This window comes from Lagopus leucura, unplaced genomic scaffold (assembly GCF_019238085.1).
Source record: "Lagopus leucura isolate 7727_CA_CO unplaced genomic scaffold, USGS_WTPT01 Super-Scaffold_100009, whole genome shotgun sequence".
Lineage (NCBI taxonomy): Eukaryota > Metazoa > Chordata > Aves > Galliformes > Phasianidae > Lagopus > Lagopus leucura.
In genome coordinates, this window is record NW_024962266.1 from 15,245,205 (window position 1) to 15,264,694 (window position 19,490).

The 19,490-nt window shown below is 37.1% G+C and overlaps 1 protein-coding gene across 1 annotated transcript; it reads right to left on the reverse strand.

The window, feature by feature from the left end:
• Positions 1–313: 313 nt before the first annotated feature.
• On the reverse strand, positions 314–14,704 carry LOC122181371 (calcium-activated chloride channel regulator 1-like). The gene is made up of 14 exons (XM_042873825.1): positions 14,525–14,704; positions 12,912–13,052; positions 12,531–12,681; positions 10,641–10,749; positions 9,749–9,920; positions 9,326–9,553; positions 7,759–7,983; positions 6,902–7,079; positions 5,732–5,838; positions 5,223–5,447; positions 4,840–5,107; positions 3,365–3,529; positions 2,033–2,251; positions 314–761 (listed from the first exon to the last, which is right to left on the reverse strand). The coding sequence occupies exons 1-14, from the start codon at positions 14,702–14,704 to the stop codon at positions 343–345; spliced, it is 2,787 nt and encodes a 928-aa protein (XP_042729759.1). The 3' UTR covers positions 314–342.
• Between the last annotated feature and the right edge of the window lie 4,786 nt (positions 14,705–19,490).

Consider the following 19,490-nt stretch of genomic DNA (forward strand, 5'->3'; position numbering starts at 1 on the left):
TGCCTTACTTGACTACTGTGTGCAAAACAAAAGCAGGGAAAATATTTTCCTCTCTCTTCTTTATTTAACACACAATTAAAGCACACTATATTGGAAAGATTTCGCAAGAGAAGAGTGAAGTACTTATATTGCTTAGAAAAATGAAAGTACACGTTTAGGGCACGCTTTTGAAAATCTATGTTTATAAGACAATCAAAAAGTGAACTACATATCTGCTTAAAACAAGCGCACTTACATTAAATTACTTTCCTCTGCTTTGAAACTTACATATGGCAAAAATTACTCTATATTCCTTTCCTTCGTTCTTTTTTTCTTTTTTTTTAAAGTGTTTTACCAATATTGTTACATTCTGATTGCAGGATCCCTTCTTTTCTTTTGGTTTTGTAAAATGCATACAGTTGAACTTACAATAATGCAGACAAGTACTACACATCCTGCTACCAATACCACTATTAGTGTAATGTTAACACCATCACTGGCATTGTCTTCATCTGTAGGCACAGATGCTTTTGGAGGAATGAACCATGTGGCCTTTGCTATATTAGATGTATCTGAAGTCAGGTTTTTATCATTAACAGCACGCATGGCGATGTAGATTATGGTACCATTTTCTATTGTCAGATTTTCTGGTTTGAATCTCAATGTTTCTGCATTACCAGCCTCCTGAGGTATGAGATTGAAGGCATCCACAGAAGTAGCATCATCAAATTCATCTCTTAGGCTCAGAAGATTTGCATCGCTTTTTATTATGTAGTGATCAGCTAGGGAAAAAAAAAAAAAAAAGAGTATGTGTAAAAACAAATTAATATGAATACAGATGTTTTAATATCCGTGCTTAAGGTGACAGTATCAGATTTCTAGAACTGTTTTGGAAAGATTCCTGGTTTACAATGACTGCATTGCTTAGCATGGGTAGTGACAGGATTGCTGTTAACCCTCACTTTGAAGCATCAAGAGTCTGTTTCTCCCAGGTCTGGAAACTCAACTTTTAACTGGCCTTAAGAACATTGTTTCATCAATATTCTTACCTTTGCAAGGACTATATTTTGTTATTCAAAGAAAAACAGCAATTTAAAAATATATGTATGTAGCAGATGTCTGTCCTGCATTTGGCCACTGTTCTCTCTCAGCATGAGCTTTTGATGCCAAAAACTAAGACAGACATAGAATGGTTCTCCTGTTTGTCTGCAATCAGAGAACCCGTAGTTATGTTGCTATATATATATATGCTCAACTAGTTTTGGGGGATTCTACTGTTTCTGTGTCAAAATTGTAGCTTTTCAAGACTTCCCCCTTCTTCTCTTTTCCTCTTACAAATCTCTCTTTCACTGTTATGTAATAAAGATGTATCTGACATGCCCAGCTCCAAACCAATACTGATTTGCCCTAACCAATACAGTGCTGCCTTAAACTACAGGGCAATGACTGATCATTTTTGCTATAAAACAGCTGCATAAAAGGAGCTGGGATTTAAAAAAAAAAAAAAGTGTGATTTTTTTCTTGTGGTGTTTCTTATTCCACAGTTTCAGATAAGTTTAAGATGTAAACCTGAAATAATGTACGTAACTATGTTTGAACACAGTCTCTGGTCTACACAAATGTTTGTGCATTAGTTTTCCTTTTCCCCATGTAGCAAAGATTTTGGTAAGAATGTTACTGTATTTCTGTGCATATAGTAATGCTTCAGATTGTGCACGCTGTACGCATCTCATTGATTTTATCTTTTTTCTTTCTTAACTTCTGCACAAACATGGATTGAGACCTTTTAGTAAAGTGTCTTGTGGTTTTATTTTAATTTGCCTTTTCAATAATAATACTCCTTGCTTTACTTCTTTTTCATTTTGTTTGCACGTTATTTTTTTATTGTGAAAAGAAAATAAGAACTAAAACATGTAACATGCAACAAGATAACTTTCTATATAGTTCCATTTTCTGGTGAAAAAGATGCAGCCCTCATATCTGACTGCTGGTCCTTAGGGCATGTCCATTAGGACAGGAGGATCAATCTGATTCCATAAAGTATCCTACTCACCTTTTCCATCGAATAAGACACCTCCTGGAGCTGTCCAAGTCAACACTATTGTTTCATTTTCTATGTAGGCATCGAGGTCTGTAATCTTACAGGGTGGATAATCTTGTGGAATGTTGTCCAGTTTAATAGAAGTTGTTGAAATTCTGCTGAAACTTCCCAGATTGGCTTGGATTTCTTCATCAGCCAATTCAGGTCTCGGTGCATTCATCTGAATTTTACCTGTTTGAAAAATTTTTCAACTTTCACCATGACAAAATTCCGAACTACATTTCTTTTTATTTTCACTGTATCTTTTTACCTCATCTCATAACCTTTATCTTCTTTATTCAAATTCAGTAGAAAGTTGGTGATTTAAAGACAGCAAATAAGGCGATCTCAGAATGCTGAGCATACTGATTAGGAAATTCAAACAGTGGAAAAATTCTGAAATGCGTAGAAACTGGAAATGATGCTATGATTTTAAACTGAGACAGGGGAGGTTTAGGTTAGATATTAGGAGGAAGTTTTTCCACTCAGAAGGTGGTGACACACTGGAATGGGTTGCCCAAGGAGGATGTGGATGCCCCATCCCTGGATGTGGGCTGCACGTGGCTCTGGGCAGCACGGTCTGATGGTTGGCAACCCTGCCTGTGGCAGGAGGGTTGAAACTAGATGATGACTATGGTCCTTTTCAACCCAGGAAATTATGTGATTTGTAAAGCAGGTTGTGTACGTTGGCTGTCATAAATTGGTTCTTTCTATCTTTTTCTACCCATCACAGACTTTAGAAGATCTTATGTTTTATAGGCCATACTTGGTGAGATTTTTAGACAATATCTATATTGATTCTTCTAAATCGTACTATATACATGTGTGAATATTAATTTTCAACAACTAAAGTATCTTCAGCATTAAAAAGTACTAAAAAAAATAAACCAACAGAATACATAAGTGACATTTTCTACTAGCATTAACTTGTGTACTAACATTGCATGTCGAATGCATTTACGCCAAAGACCCATTGTAAAATCTCAGAAGAACTGTGGAATTTTTTTTTCTGAGCTGCTGACATACAGAATATGAACAATATTTCTCCTTTCACAGAAGAAAGAAAAAATATTATTTTGGATTAGTGACGATACTTTACATTATTCCTGTACATAGGAAACAATAGTTGAAGGGGATTTGTTTTGTTCTGTAGTAAAAATGACAGTTTAAGATGTTTTTATTGTCTATTTTAAGTATTATTAAGTATCGTTGTTGTGAATCTAAATGGTCCCATTTGCTATATTTTTTGCTCCCCACACACATGGAAATCACATAAATAACTGCCTATTAAACAAATATCCTTACCATTTTCTATGTAGCCTGGTACATACAAGGCTCTATTTTGCCTACGGCCAAGTTTGACGGTTTGATTTCTCCCTTGGGCACTCACTTTTAGACTGTATCTTCCACTGCCACTTAAAGAAGTAAAGTAACTTGAGTAGATTCCATCATTCTTGGTCATATCAGCACCTTCATATTAAATTATAGAGAATTAATGTCTAGAAGATACCTGCTGGTAAATGAGGTTAGTTTTTACACAAATATAAAACCTGAATATTACAATGCAGAAAACCTGACAATGTTTTTTTAATGCAGACATCTTTATTTTAAAGCAGACATCTTTAAAAGCAGGTACTGTCCCACAGTAATAACCTCTATTTTAAATGTATTTTGCTTAAAAGAACTACTTTGCATTGACACTTTTAACTAGGTAAACCTCTTGTTACTATCTCTAACCACTAACTTAATACTCAGTGATCATCTACTAGGTATAACATTGGAAATGTTATAATAAATTGGAAAAAAAAAAAAAACAAAAAACAAAAAAAAAAAAAAACACCAAACAACAGCAAAACAACCTCCAGACAGGATGTCATCAAGAAAAGCAAAATAACCTCTAGTCAGGATTTCATCAAGAAAAGCAAAACAGCCTCTAGTCAGGATTTCATCAAGAAAAGTTTCTTCACATGAACTTGCACAGTTGCTGCAACAAAAGGTCTTTCAGTGGCATCCAAGCTAACTACTGTAAATCTTAGCAGCAACTCAAAAAATAATCTCAGTAGTTCAGAATAGAGATGGTGTTTAAGAAACACAAGATAGCCCATTGAAATATTGTATTTCTAAGTATGGCAGTGTAAAAACCAGGTCAGAATGAGATGATACTACTGACTAGTACTGAATTCATAAAACTACAGGGCTGCACCACTGATGATAATACTAATGGAAAAAAAGGAAGAGGAAAGATGAAAAGAGGCTAAGGGATGCTGAACTCCAGAATGTCTAGCTATTGCTCTAAGAAAAAGTATTTAATAATTATAATAGTGCATTTATTTAAACATGCAAAAGAGATATTACTATCTTTTAGTGAGCTAATGTTAAGGCTGTAGTCCATCTTCATAGAATATGAGATGGACTAACAAAACAGCTGGCTTTCTTTCTACCTTCCCACTTGAGGTCAAGTAGTTGCATGAAACAGAAGTGGATATGAGCAGTTTACCTTCTACTATCCCTAGTACTCCTACTTTCACAACAGGAACACAGTAAAGATGTGACAGTTTTTCAGTGTAAGACCCATTTATTTGTTCAGCTCACCAAACAAAAGCCTTGTAGCTTACTTCTGTCTTGAAACAGTAGGTTTCTCTCTTTTACTTTTTTATTTTAGCACTGATTTAAGATGTCATCATAGTATGATACAACTTGGTAAGTCTGATGGTAACACACAGATTTGGATTCCAAGATGCATAAATGCAAAGATTTTTGCTATGTATGTGGATCCTTACCTGTGCCATTATCATAAAGAGGAAGGCTTACTGCATTAGCACCATCCTTCTCTATGGTGGCTATCACTGTTGCACCAAGAACAGGCAAGAAGTTTTGGCTGATCTCTGCATAAACAATAACTGGATAAGGAGATACATTTGCCTTCTCCATGTAGGCTTTCAAGATCACAGGAGAAACATCAGAAGAGGCTGCTCGAGAGGTAACTGTTACTGATATATTTTGAGATACTGTAGCAACATTTTGAATGTAATAATGCCAATCTCCCGCCTGAAAATAAAATACAGAAATATTTAGAACATTATGAAGGAGAAGAAAAGAAAAGCAGTATGCTTCTTCACAGGAAATATTAATTCAGAAACAAACAAAAAGTCATTGTCTTTACCTCTGCAGTGCCACTTATATTGAGTCTAGCTGTTCTTAAATTTGAACTGTCAACTGTGAAGTCTGAGCTTCCATATTCTTTTCCTTTGGGGTCCCTCACGAAGAAAAATGGCTGGCTTTTGCTCCATGAGAAGACAAAGAAAGTGTCATTTCCCACAGTTTTGTCAATGGTCACAGTATTATTTATCCATTCTGAAGCAGTAACTGCTTGGTCTCTGCTTTCAAGCTGTGAGAGAGAGAAAAATTGTTATTGCTATTTAGTAAGTATGAGCAATTAAATCTGCAATTAGAAAATAGCCTGTCATTAACTTTATTTTCTTCTATATGGGTGGGGCAGAAGTGTCAATTCAAGGCAATAAATTTATTATAACTGTGGCTGATGACTGAAAATTGTGTTTGATACTATTTTTAATTTGAACCACTATTAGTTTAGGATCATTAGTGCCTAACTTCATTCAATTACTGATCAACTAAATGCATAGGAGGTAAAAGAAGTGTTGAAATCCAAACCTGAATAGATTGTTCAGAAATATCTCCACTTCCTGTTGTAATGCCACTGAATGCTTCCACTAGTTTACTGGGGACATCTACATCTACAGCATAAAGTTGTAAACCCCCTGAAAGACAAAAGATTCAGTAATACTGATTTATACTCTAAAAATGCCAGTTTTCACGTGACTTCTGGTACGAAGTGTTCTAATGAGACAGGCAATTTGGTAACACACCAGACAAAGCAATGCATCTTTTTTTTTTTTTTTTTTTTTTTTTTTTTTTCCCCAATGTGTTAATACTTGTATCACAGGAAATTCATGAAAATATCTGTTCTGGCTTGTGATCACCTCGTTTTTTATCTCTCAGCTTAAAAAAAAAAAATCACTTCTTGCAGCATAAAATGAAGTACAATATCTTGAGACTTTTCCTAGTGTTTTTGGTTCAGGAGCCGTGTCTTATTCTCTCAGAGTCAGGGAGAGACTGACTGCTGAGCTCTGGGGACTGCAAGTGGCTACAAGTCTGAATATGCACAGCATGCGCACCTCTCATATTTATTCACTATACTTGTTTGTAGTCAGATTGCTTTCTAGGGCTACGCAAGGAGTCTTCTGTCCTCCATGGCACGTTGTACGTACTGTAGCATGAAGCATACCCCCTATGAATTGTTTCAAATGCTTGTTTTAAAACTATGAATCTCCAGCTCAGCTGGCTCATGACAAGCACAGTCTGGCATCTACTGGCATCTACAGTTTCCTAGCCAGTGCATTCAGTTGCAAAAGCTGGAGAAAAGGTTTGTTGTGCATATAGTGTAAAAAATTCTTGTAAGTTCAAGAATATAGAGCATTCCAGTCATTGCGTGCTATGCCAGAAATAAAATTTGAGAAATTGCAGAACACTATGTTTTATGTGCTACGTAAGAATATCACAATTACATCTCCTCATTAACAGGACACTTTTGTGTTATTCTATTTTTCAAATCAAGACAGCTCTGAAAGCAGAACTGTGCATATATGAAGTTCTACTTGTTTGCATTAAAAAAGCCTGTATGAAAACTAGATTTCTTTAAAATTAAATGTTTTAGGTTTATTATAAATCAGATTTATTTATTTTTTCCAAGCCAGTGAATTGCTATGCTTTGATATTTTCATACTTGACTATGAATGCCAGCAAAAGAGTTCTCTTATTTACCTGTTATATTTGAAAACTCTTCTAGTTCTTTTGCTGCTGACGGACCCAGTGCAATGGTATGAATTATTGCCCCGCTTTCTCTCACTCTTTCAGTGCAAGTTGACATAGATGAATCCTCTCCATCTGTCAGTAACACGATTTCTGAGCCATATGTTGTACCGATTGCAGTGGTAATTATCTGTATTAAAGAAAAAGAATGTGAGATACAAACTGATTATCTTTTAAATACTGGTTTATTCCAGAGAGCAGTTAATGTATACATTTAGAACTGTTATTTCAAATGTAAGACTTGTTAAGCAGTGTTTGAATTTTTGTTTAACAGTAAAGCTGTTTTAATATTTTTGCAATTGATATTGCAATATATAATCACTTAGATGTAGGAAATGTTAAATTATAGAATCATAGAATGGCTTGGGTTGGAAGGGACTTTTAAGATCACCTAGTTCCAACTCTCCTGCTATAGGCAGGGACAACTCCCACTAGATCAGGTTGCTTAAAGCCCCATGCAGCCTGGCCTTAAATGTCTCCAGGAAGGGGGCATCCACAACCCTTTGGCAACCTGTCCCAGTGTCTCACCACCCTCACAGAAAAGGATTTCTTCCTAATATCTAGTCTGAATCTACTCTTTTCCCTTTAAAGCCATTTTCCCCTTTAGTTACTACAAACCCTTATAAATAGTTCCCCCTCAGCTTTCCAGTAGACCCCTCCCCAGGTACTGGCAGGCCACTGTAAGGTGCTCCAGGAGCCTTCTCTAGGCTGAAGAGCCCCAGCTCTCTTGGTCCATTGCTGTAGGAGAGGTGCTCAAGCCCTCTGATCATCTTCATGGCTCTCCTCTGGAGGAGAACACTGTAATTTACCTCCAGTCCTTTCTCAATGCCTGCGCAGATTTTGGTTCCTCCACTAGCAGATGTAGGCAAACTCTGTACAAGTTTTTGGCGTGTTGCCGTACTGGTTATTTGTGTCAAAGGACTTTTTTCCTGAGCGGTAGATGAAAATGTGACAATTCCAACCCGGGAGCCAACTTCAATAATCTGGATTAAAAACACCTCTGCAGCAGCACGGAGATTTGTGATGCGGTTACTCTGTTTGTGAATAAAAAACATCTTTAGAATGCAATCTCTTCTGAAAAGCTTTGACTATGGACAAAATACAGGAAAATCTTGATGTTGACTGTTATTAGAAATTGAAAACGATCTGCATAGGGTAAGATATGTATGCTCATGTTCTGATACCATGAAAATGCAGCATAGTGCAGCTTGCAAGAGAGATGTCATCAGAAAAGATCCATCTTCTGATATTACAGCTTTATTCCTAATCAAGATTTTTGTCACTTTCATGGCATGGTGGCAATGCAAATGGCAACTTTTATAATTCCTGAGGAGTAGCTTAGCTCAGAGACTAAATAGTTCAGAAATATAAATTAATTAAGGTAACAGAATGAATATGTTAAATGCAAATATTTGAAGAGATTACTTAAAAAAAAAAAAAAAAAAAAAAATCCAGCTACATTTGGAAACATCTTTCATGCAGCTATAGCTATTCTTACAGCATATTTTTTGTAATGTTTCAGCATTACATTATTTAACAACTGCCGTAGTAAAATGTATTATGATAGACATCCGTATTAAAAAATTCATATGGTGTATTATGATTGCAAATCTTTGCTGAAGGTCAGTCTCAAGCTCTGGGCTAGAATGGCATGTCTCAAAATAGATCTGTTGGTGGAGCACTTTAGGAGAATTCTAGTATTATGATATATGATATTTTGCCATCCCTATAGAACTGGAGCACATACTGCTTTATGCTTCTTCATCCATGTTTTCCTTTAAAACACAACTGGCAAATATTTAATATCTCTCAATGTGATACAGCCTTTTGAGTTATTTTCTTGTGATGAGCAACCTTATTTTTAGGCTTGAATTCCTTTGACAAATTAAATTCTGAAACTGTAATATTTTCAGAGGAAGTACAATGGTTGTTGGCTCACTACTATGGAAGAGAAAGTTGTGGATGAAGAGATGCAGTATGCCATCAAAAAGAATCTAATTTGTTGATATATTGCAACCTAAATATTTAATTTAAAATTTTTAAATGATTCATAATGAAAATACAGTGTAAAATGCCACCTATTAGGCATTTTCTTCTTGTAAGAAATATAAAGGCACTGTCATTCTAGGTATGGAATAGAGGTGGGAAACTTATTAAAAGGAGATTTTACAAGAGAAAATGACCAAGTTCAGCCTACAACTCTCAGTTTTTTGAAATGATTTCTTATAGGAATTGATGAGAACGACAGGTTTTTGGTTTTTTTTCTAAAATAAAATAGTTAATGACTGAATTGACTAAAAATAATTTAACTTCTGTAACTTTTTTTTGCTTCTTACGGTTTTTGCACAAACTTGCTTATGAAATGTTTATTCTTACCGATGACATGCTCCCAGAAACATCCAGTACTAATGAGACTGCTCTGTCTTGAGTCTGCAGTAGCTGGAAGGTGGTCTCAAAGGGGGGTGCAAGGCCATCAACACCAGGTGAGTTGTTAAAGTCATCAGATTCCATGATTATTTCCCATGTGCTTCTGTAGTTGCACATCTTATTCTGCATATTTGGAGCCTCATAATTGTGAGTATCTTTATCACAGAATTCAAAAACCTAAAAAGTCAGATTGAAATTTGTAAGAGTTACTAAACCAGAAGTTTGAGTATAGGAAAGCTTTTCAGAAAATGTGAAGTGGGATAGACAGAATATAATCAAATAATAGACAGAAATTAATCAAAGACACATAACTGATCATTTATTGACTATTGTTGCTAAATTCTTACTCCAGAAAGATTTAGTAATACTTACAGAGGGTAAGTATTGCATGTACATAATAGAATTTTTGCTGTCTTGATTCAGATCCGGTACAAATACGCATCCAGCTTCATACAGCTGACCGTCATATTGGCATTCTCTTGTCGTACACTGATTTCCAATGCAGTTTTGGAATACAGGTTTACCCGTGACACCAGCTGAACACCTAGGGGAAGAGAAAGTGGGCAAGGCTGGTAATCTACACATAATCCATAAAGGGGAGGTTATTTTTCAAAATTTTGCCTGCCTGAAGACAAATTGCTATTGGCACAGCATGGTTCTAGACAACACACAAGTACACAGGTAGACAATCTCTATTCCTGGAAGGGTTCTTAAAGTAATCTAGAAGAGTTTATAATCATAAAATACTTGTGGGCTTCTGCTGATGAGTTGATAAATTTTTTGTGATATTTGTAGGCTGTGCACAGAAGTTATTCTGCTAGTAGTTGCAGTGCAATAGACTGTGTCGACGTTGGTAATGATTAATTCTTTATGTCCACGCAGTTAATGTCTTCCTTTGTAGAAACTGTTTAAAATCACAGAGGTTTGGCTAGGGAATTTCCGTGTTGTCAACAACTGCTATTTAATAAAGTTATCTTATGTATATAACCAGTGCTGACTAAAGTCTGCAGTTGCACATGAAGCAAAAGATTATCCAGCCTGAGCTATAGAAAAGTGCTGTTACAAAACAGCACTGAAGGCAGCTATTGCTTTCTGGGTCACAGAGCAGGCAACAGACCATGCTGAATAAGCATCTTTTAACGATACAAACAGATCACAGAGACTCTACAAAGCAGTAACCTAGCACACATTACAAGAAGATTGAAAACATTGTTTAAATCTTTGAAAGAGTGCAATGTAAAAGCAGAAAAATGAAATATGATACCTTGTTGCTTCAACACGTGCATTTTCAGAAACATAAAAAGGTGCATTGCTATTATATTCGTCAAACACGCCCCACCGAAGGTGAGCCCACTCATGGACAAAAACTCTACCTGTTGAAAAGCAATAATATGCGCACAATCAAACTAAAACATTTTAAAGCATACCTGGCTTTTTTTTTTTTTTTTTTTTTTTTTTTTAATTTTAAGGAAATAAAATAATTCTTATCTCAGGTATTAGTAGAAAATTGTGAAATAGTTAAGCAAGAGGGTTAATCATTTTTCCTCGAGGCAAAAGTCATATAATCATAGAATACAGATCAGAAGAGATTTAAAGACTATCTGGTTCCAACCATATCAATGACACCATCCACTAGATCAGACTGCAGAGGGCGCCATCCAGCCCAGTCTTCAACAATTCCAGGAATGGAGCATCCATAGCTTCTCTGCGCAGCCTATGCCACTGCCTCACCACCCTTTGAGTAAAGGATTTCTCACTGTATTGAATCTAAGCCTACCCTCTTTCTTTTTAAAGTCATGTTCTATTACTACAGTCCCTGATGAAGAGTCCAACCCCATCTTTCCTGTAAGCCCCTTTAGGTATTGGAAGGAAGTAATGCTTTCTTCCTGGCATCTTCTCAGGCTGAACAACCCCAGCCTTGCTCCATCTGAGAGGTGCTCCAGCCCTCTGATCATCTTTGTGGCCTCTTCTGGACTCACCCCAGGAGCTCCACATCTTTCTTGTCTTGGGGGTCTTAAGCCTGGACACAGTACTGCAAGTGGAGGCTCATAAGGGCAGAGTAGAAGGAGAGAATCACTTCCTCAGCTTGCTGGCTACATTTCCTTTGATGCAGCCCGGATCAGTTGGCTTTCTGAACCGCAAGGGTACACCGCTGGCTCATATTCAGATTTTTGTCCACCGGTGCCCCCAAGTCCTTCTTCTCAGGACTGTTCTCAATCCATTCATTGCCCAGCTTGTATGCTCAGATTGGAGGAGCAGAAATTTGCAATTGGTCTTGTTAAACTTCATGAGCTGCAAAACTTCAGAAGGCCCACCTTTCAAGCCTGTCAAAGTCATTCTGGATGGCATCTCTTGCCTACAGTGTTGAGTCAACCACACCTCTCAGCTCAGGTATCATCTGCAAACTTTCTGAGGTTGCACTCAATCCTACCGTCCATATCACTAAAGATGTTAAATGATACCAGACCCAATTAAGACTCTGAAGAACACCAGTCCTCACTGTTCTCCAACTGGAAAGGGAGCCATTGACTACAACACTTGGAATATGGCCAACAGATAAATTCATATTCATTCAGTGAACTGCCTGTCAAATCCACATCTCTTCCTTTTAAAAAATAAGAATGTCACATGGGACAATATCTAATGCTCTTTACAAGTCCAGGTAGATGATGTCAGTCATCTAATAGGAAGGCATCAATTCAGTAGGCAAGATCGAACTGGTTTTCATATCAATCTTATAGAAATGCAGGAATTATTATAGAGACACTTTTTTCCAAACTGGCAAACATCAGATGAGGAAAATCATTTTTTGGTGAAGTCTCAGTCCCACACTGCAGCAAACCTCTATATTTTTGATACAATAATACAAAACCAGGTATAAAGTCACTGGACATTTTGCTCACTAAGTGCTCATAAAGGATGGCTACTGCTAATTAAATGCAGAAGATTAACCTTTTCTTAAGCTTTTTGAAGAATTTAACAACTTCTGATCCACTGCTTGAATATTTAGCTTGAGATATCTTACAAGTATTTACTACTTCCAAAAAAGTGTCTCTCTTCCAAGTTTTTTCAGTTTGGCAAAACTGAATTTAAAAAATATTGGCCATTTCATATTAATAATGAAGCAGGTAATTAAATTAAATTGTAGCATTACCTTTTTCTCCATAAATTTTAACCAAGCTGCTATCTAACAGGAAGTTGGGTGTGAAATGGATGTATCGTCCTTTCATTGCACATCCTCCATACTGTAAGGTATAGGGATCATCTCCGTACTTCAAATAAGGGTCTGCTATGATGACATCTGCCTGAAACAGTAAGACCAAAGGCATATGTAATGTTGGTGTAGAGAAGGTTTAGGTGATTCTTTTTCAATAAATGAAGTCCTGCAATTATTTTCTTCCTGTCAACATTCCCACTAACTCTTCTTCTGAGTAAGAACTTCCAGGATTTGTCATAACTGTGTGGTTCATAATGTAGCCTTATCAGTCTTGATTTTTCTTGTGGTTTTAATCATAAGCAGTTCTCTAAATCATACCTTGTCATATGATTCTGTTTTTAATCTTGAATAGGTGCTGTTTTTCTCCCATGTTTTAGGAAGTATAATTTTTACAGACTTGAAGAAAAATCGATGTTTTGTAGCTTCAAACAAATAATTAGAAGCATCTTTGATCATTGTCTGAGGAATGAAAGAAAGCACATTAATATCTACATTAATATTTAAAGTTTGACTGTTCATGCAATGAATACTTCAGCCTAATCAGAAAATAGCAGTAGTTAAAGCAGAACTGAGTACATAATACAAAACTAAGGAAGGACTACAGTCTTTACTAAGAAAAAAAGGAATGAAGAAACCACAAAACCTAAGCTGTAGTTCTTGGATTCTCTCAGCAGTTCTCTAATCCTCCTCTTAATCAGAGACTGTGATAAAATTTACACTCTAGCCTTCATGTGAGACAAAAATTACTAAATTCGAGAATTTTACCCTTAAATTAATACTGGCTTGACAGCATTTGCAAATATCTACGTTATACACACAGATTTCTTGTAGACATTCAGTTTGCCAGGACTGGGGGTAGTGGTCAGTGATAAACCCATGACAGCTGAAGTATCTTATAGCTGAAGCTGAAGTGGGGACTTTGGCTGTCCCCACAGCAACCCTTGTCTGCTCTGCAGACAGAATAGGGTACTTAAATGGTTCAAAGGATCTGAAGGAAGAATATCAGAACAAGTTCTCATAATACTGACAGCACTGCTAATTTATCAGATGGTAGATATCTTACACCAACAGTACTTACTTGCACACTTCTATCCTAAAAAAAACATTTGGTGGCCTGTCTGTGAAAACTGAGTGATCCAAACTCCATTGCTAAATAAGGGGACAGTCAATGACTGAAAGTAGCAAGTGAGCTATCACATCTGCTTTTGCTTCATGTAAACCTGTACTCACTAGGTGAAAGAAGTCTGGAAATTTTATAAACTTTATGCCTAACCAAAGGCTGGCATCCTTCATACCTGATTTTAGAACTGACATGGGATGGTGATAATCCTACTTCAGGGTATAGAAGGCGTTATTTATATGCAAAATCTGAAGTGTTTGTCATAATATATATCCTATTCAGCAGTTTTTTTTCCAAAATAATTTGATTTTGTTGAAACAATTTTGTTGCTTTGGAACCTGGCCAGCATACGATTCCTGGGAAATTGATCCACTGAAGCATCTATGTGGACTGCAATGGAAGTTAAAGCTAGAAATACCACCAGATCTAACATTTTTCTTCTTCCTTTACAATTTTAAATGGAGCATTAGGAATATTGCTAGCTAATAACACATTACAGTATAACCAATGACTATTAAAAAAATTCAAAGGACATTCTTTCAGACAATTTGGAAAGCTACTTTAATGAATTTCAGCCTGTCTTCAAACAGAAATATCTCTGTATACAGCTCTGTCTTAAGAAATAAGTGCCCTTTGTAAGCAAAATATGGCAAAGCAAATTAGAAATGACTAGTTTGGTAACTCTGTGCTTCATTCATTATTAATTCAAAATCTACTAACATGAATGGGACTCATGCTACTTTTGAAGTAGAAAAAGTCAAGGCATTCTTAACTACTGAGAATCAGTTAGTGGATATATGCATGTTCTTACCATTGTGTTCAGAATGATGTTGGCATCTTCTGGCACTCTGGGATTAATTGCAACAACCAAATCCTCATAGCCGCTCTCGTTTAGCCACACCAGGGAGCCTTTTGCAGTATGCAGGAGCTGAAAAGACAGCAAAAATATCAAACTCCTAAGCACCCCCATTATTTGTCCCTGTACCCACATCTGTGGTTAGAAAGGAGTGGGTTATCGTGCCTATTTATACAACTGTTTTTGGAGCCAAGAGAGGCGTAACAGTTTGTAAGAAGACTTTGATCTCCATGAGTACAGTGAAAAATGATTGGTTAAGTTGGTTGCATTCTTCAGGAAGAAATGCTTGTATCTCACTGTCATCACAAAAATACAATTTACTTCCTTATGCCTTTGCATGTAATCAATGATCTTTTATTTATTTTAAGTCAGATTCAGTCAGGATAATTTTCTGAGTCAGCAGAAATTATCAAACAAACAGCTTTTTTGGATTTCCTACATAATTCTAGTAGTGTAATAATAATATAACATGGAATTGGAATAGGAAAAGCAAGATTAGATCATCACAAGAGTAAAAGCGATGATAAATAGTAGTGAACGGTTGGTATGTAATGTCCCACCTTTTAGATGTCTTGCATTCTTTGTCTTTAGATGAATAATACAGTGGTAACACAATGTGCTCTTTTCTGGAGTTAGAGCAGATTTCCAACCATGCCAGATAGCTCTGTGTGACCATTCTAACCCTCCTCGCAATTTCCCACTTCATATTCTAAGAAACTTATCCAGAAGTAGCCTTATATTTTATTCATTTTTTTGATAGAATATTCAGTGGCATTGTGCCTGTTGCTGATTTGCAATGATTTGGTAAATGTCTGTGAGGTGGTGATTCGCTACCAGCTACTTTTTGAGTCTTCAGCTGGGTAGTTTCCATAGGTAAAGGAAGTGCTTAGTTTATCCAATACACTGCTATATTTAAATCACACAGACATTTCATGCCATAAATATATCTTTAGTTAAATTCATAACTGTATAAAAATGAAGAAGAAAAATAGAATAAACATGGTCATGATAATATTTTCATCTTTTAATTCCTTACTTATTGATTCCTGTATCTGTCTTTCAATTACTTTGGTGGAATAGATGGTTAAATTTTTCAGTAATTTTGCAGGTCTTCTCCTCTCCCTTTCATAAAAGCATTATTTCTTTTCAGCTGTACTTACAGAACTTACAGAACCTTCAGGAGGTATGAGAGTGAACTGCTGCCCAAGTTTTTAAACAAATCTTTAAAAATAATTTGTGAAAGGTATTCAGGCACATAAATCTAAAAAAACCTATGCCTGAATATTTCTAGGTAGAAATATTGAATATTGGATAGAATAACTGGGTTGAATTTGCTAGAATAATTTGCTGGGTTTTTTTCTTCTTAAACCAGCTGTACTTATGCTGTATCTGGCACTTGCCTTATTCTTGCTTAACATTTCTTGCCATTTTTGACACATTTTCTGCTACAACAGTTTTTCCCTGATACTGTAGTTCATTAACTTTCTGCTTTTCCAATTTCTAACTCACATCAGTTGTTATTCACTTAATCAGTGTGTTGTCCTCTCTAATTTTTATTTTTACTTCCTCTCCAGACTAAGGAGGCATATCAACAAAACTGAGTTAGTTTTCTGTTTGTCTTTAGCAGTCACTGAAGTCTTAGGAAGTATTAATGAACAACTCCTTTTTAAAGGTCTTCTACATGCTACTGGTTAGCAAAGTTTTCTGACTTAACTCCTAGGGGAGTGAGATATTATCTATCACACGGGGAAGTCAGCACTGAATGCACTGAGAGGTCAAAGTGGGTTAAGTGTATGTGTTTGGCTGTGCCATTCGGACAGAGCTGGGAATTGTGCATGACTCAGACCTTGAGAGCTTTTACTTATTGTGATCTTTGGTTCAGTTTGACCCTTGGATTTACTGTATCAGGCTATAACATTTCCTTGCGGAATGTTTTCAATTGTTTTCTTTATTACTGCTGCAATAGCAGAGGAATTTGCAGGTCTTTTACAGGACACCTGTTCTGTTCTACTACATGCAGCTCCAAAGGTCAACAATCTTATCCAGACTGGAACATGAGAGAGTGTGATGGCACTGCAAAGCCACTCCCATATTGAAGGTGTTTGTACCGTGAGGGGCATCCTGGGATCAGACTCCGCAGTTTTAGCCTCCTCATCCCTTTCTGATGCCTGAGATGGGGATTTTTCCATTTAACAGGTATTTCAGTTGAAGTGGTGTGAGAAAGTTTAATCATTGTCCCTGGCAAACGATTGAACTGAGAGGAAGCTGGGAACTTCCAACAATCTTCAAAAGAAAAGGCCTGTGAAACAGATGTTGTTGGCTCTGTGGAAATCAGGATGTTCGGTTTATTGCAGCAGCCATTAACTGTAAAATGGGTACCAGTAGATAAGGTTAAGTGCTTAAAAGCAGCAGTGAAGCAGCAGAAAGCCTGAAAGCAAAAGTGCTGGCTAGATCTAGAAGGCTCAGCATGGCCCAATGTCCCATTTGACCACCAACAGAGCACCTTCTACCAGGATCAGCCATGCAGGTCTTTGCGTAATCAGCTTAATCATGTAAAGTTTCAATTTCCTGCTTGTGATGTGTGATGTGCCTGTCTAAAGCTATGCTTAATCAAGCTAGAATATTTTTCACACCTTCAGGAAGAATACACTTGGCTGAATAAATTACCTTCTTAGCTTTCACTATTGGCCTGTGATCAGTTGCCCATTTTATTTAGTCCAGCAGAAAGCATATGGTATTAATTTGATCTTTCCCAAGGGAAGATATTTGTCTATTTTCCACTGGAAAACTTATTTTTCATTAGCTCAAGTGAGATAGAAATTGTAGCACTTTTCTTTAGTGTCATACTGTAAGAACAGAAAGAATACTGTCCAACTAGAGGACAGAAGGGAAAAGAGCCAGCTCTTGGGACAGAATCATCACACATTAATACAAAGTCAAAAGGTGAAATTGCTGTTTAGCTGACACTTCACAGAATCACAGAATCACAGAATTGTAGCTGTTGGAAGGGACCTCCAGAGATCATCGAGTCCAACCCCCCTGCCAAAGCAGGTTCCCTACAGCAGGTCGCACAGGTCGGCATCCAGGCAGGTCTTGAACATCTCCAGAGAAGGAGACTCCACCACCTCCCTGGGCAGCCTGTTCCAGTGCTCCGTCACCTCACTGTAAAGAAGTTCTTGCGCATGTTTGTGCGGAACTTCCTATGCTGCAGTTTCTAGCCGTTTCCCCTTGTCCTGTCTCCACTCACCACTGAAAAGAGTCCGGCCTCGCCATTCTGCCCCCCACACCTCAGATATTTATAGACCTGGATCAGGTCCCCTCTCAGTCTCCTTTTCTCAAGGCTGAACAGACCCAGTTCACTCAGCCTTTCCTCATAGGGGAGATGCTCCAGGCCCTTCACCATCTTCATGGCCCTCCGCTGGACTCTTTCCAAGAGATCCCTGTCTTTTTTGTACTGGGGAGCCCAGAACTGGACGCAGTACTCCAGATGAGGAGTACTCCCTTTTAAGGTGAGATAACACAACAATTGTTCTTTCTCAGTCTTCTTTTTATAATCTTTACTTTTTATGAGTGCCTTTTACATGTTTACTTACCTGCTGTCTTTATTACAACTTTCTTTCATCAAAACCCTGAATGCACCTATTGATTCAAATGCCCTGGCCATCCCATAAACACCTTTATCTGCAGTCATCCTACAGCCTCTCCCTCCACAGCCTCCACAGCCCTTAACTGTGGAATGCCAAGATCAAGTCTGCTTTGCGCACCTGCAAAACATAGGATTGACATACTGGAAAACAGTCAAAATGATCTTCCTGCTCCCAGTATGTCTTCCCATCTCTTCCTAACTTTCTAACTCCTTATTAGCCCTTCCAACTGGCTTCATTTGGGTAATATTTTTTATTTGAACACCAGATTACTTCAGATCACTTCCTAAGCTTAACAATCTGGTTGAGCTTGTTTAGTTCCTGAAGAAAATTGTTCCTGTTATTTAGTTGTAAACATTACAAACTCTTTCCGTAAGTCCAAACCAAGTAATAACATGGGATGGCAGACAAGGAAACACATAATTGGACTTGACCTAGTAAGTGTAGTCATGCACCTTTTTACAGTCTTCATAACAGTAATCAATGCACTCCAGGAGCAGTCCGTAAAGGAAGGCAGAACTCTTCAAATACTTCTTCACTTGATCACTCCTTGAAGTTTTGCCAGATGCCACAAAAACCAAAAAAAGCTGACATGACAACAGTCATGCGTCATTACCACTGAGAGATAGCTATTAAGATATCTTGATAAGACACAATGCACTTAGTTACTGTTCTGTAATTCTTAGGACTCCCTTGACGCCTTGAACCTGTCACTCCCTCTGCAGCTCTGTTCTGCTGTCATGTACAAAAGAATAAAACTGATATTCAAAACTAAAAAGCATTTCAGTTTCAGATTTTTCTTTCATTATGGAGCAAGCAGTTAACATCTGTAGTAATTTCTCCATTGTCAAAACCATATTGCTGTATAGTAATTAAAATCAGCCATTTTCTGGCTACGTGAAGCCTAAGAAGTATTTATTTCTGTCATTTTGATGTGCTTATCCCATACTTTCTGTTCCTGCTTGGGTGTTGTATTCGGTGGTGGTGGTTTTGTTTGCTCATCTGTTTGTTCCTGTTTACTCATTGGATTTTGATCATTATAAAAATTGTGCTTGTTTTATTCTTGTCTTTTACCTTGATCCAAGGGAAAAGTATGTTTCTTCCATTTTTTTCAGTGATGATCCTCTCTCCTTTCCTGGTTCAATCAGCAAGAAGGTGAAATGATCTCAAAGGGCAAAACACACAATCTCAGAAGCAATCTGTAATGTTTGACTCTCTTCCAAGGGCAAGATTTCACAAAGGAGTGTGAGCCAATATAATGCAGGGCCACTTTCCGT

Excerpts from the sequence above, each read along its gene's own strand:
- LOC122181371 (XM_042873825.1), bottom strand. The coding sequence starts at position 14,704 with ATGTGGGTACAGGGACAAATAATGGGGGTGCTTAGGAGTTTGATATTT. Across the intron at positions 7,984-9,325 it reads TTTCTGGGAGCATGTCATCG|AGTAACCGCATCACAAATCT; the intron begins GTAAGAATAAAC and ends ATTCACAAACAG. Across the intron at positions 5,108-5,222 it reads ATATAAGTGGCACTGCAGAG|GCGGGAGATTGGCATTATTA; the intron begins GTAAAGACAATG and ends TTTTATTTTCAG.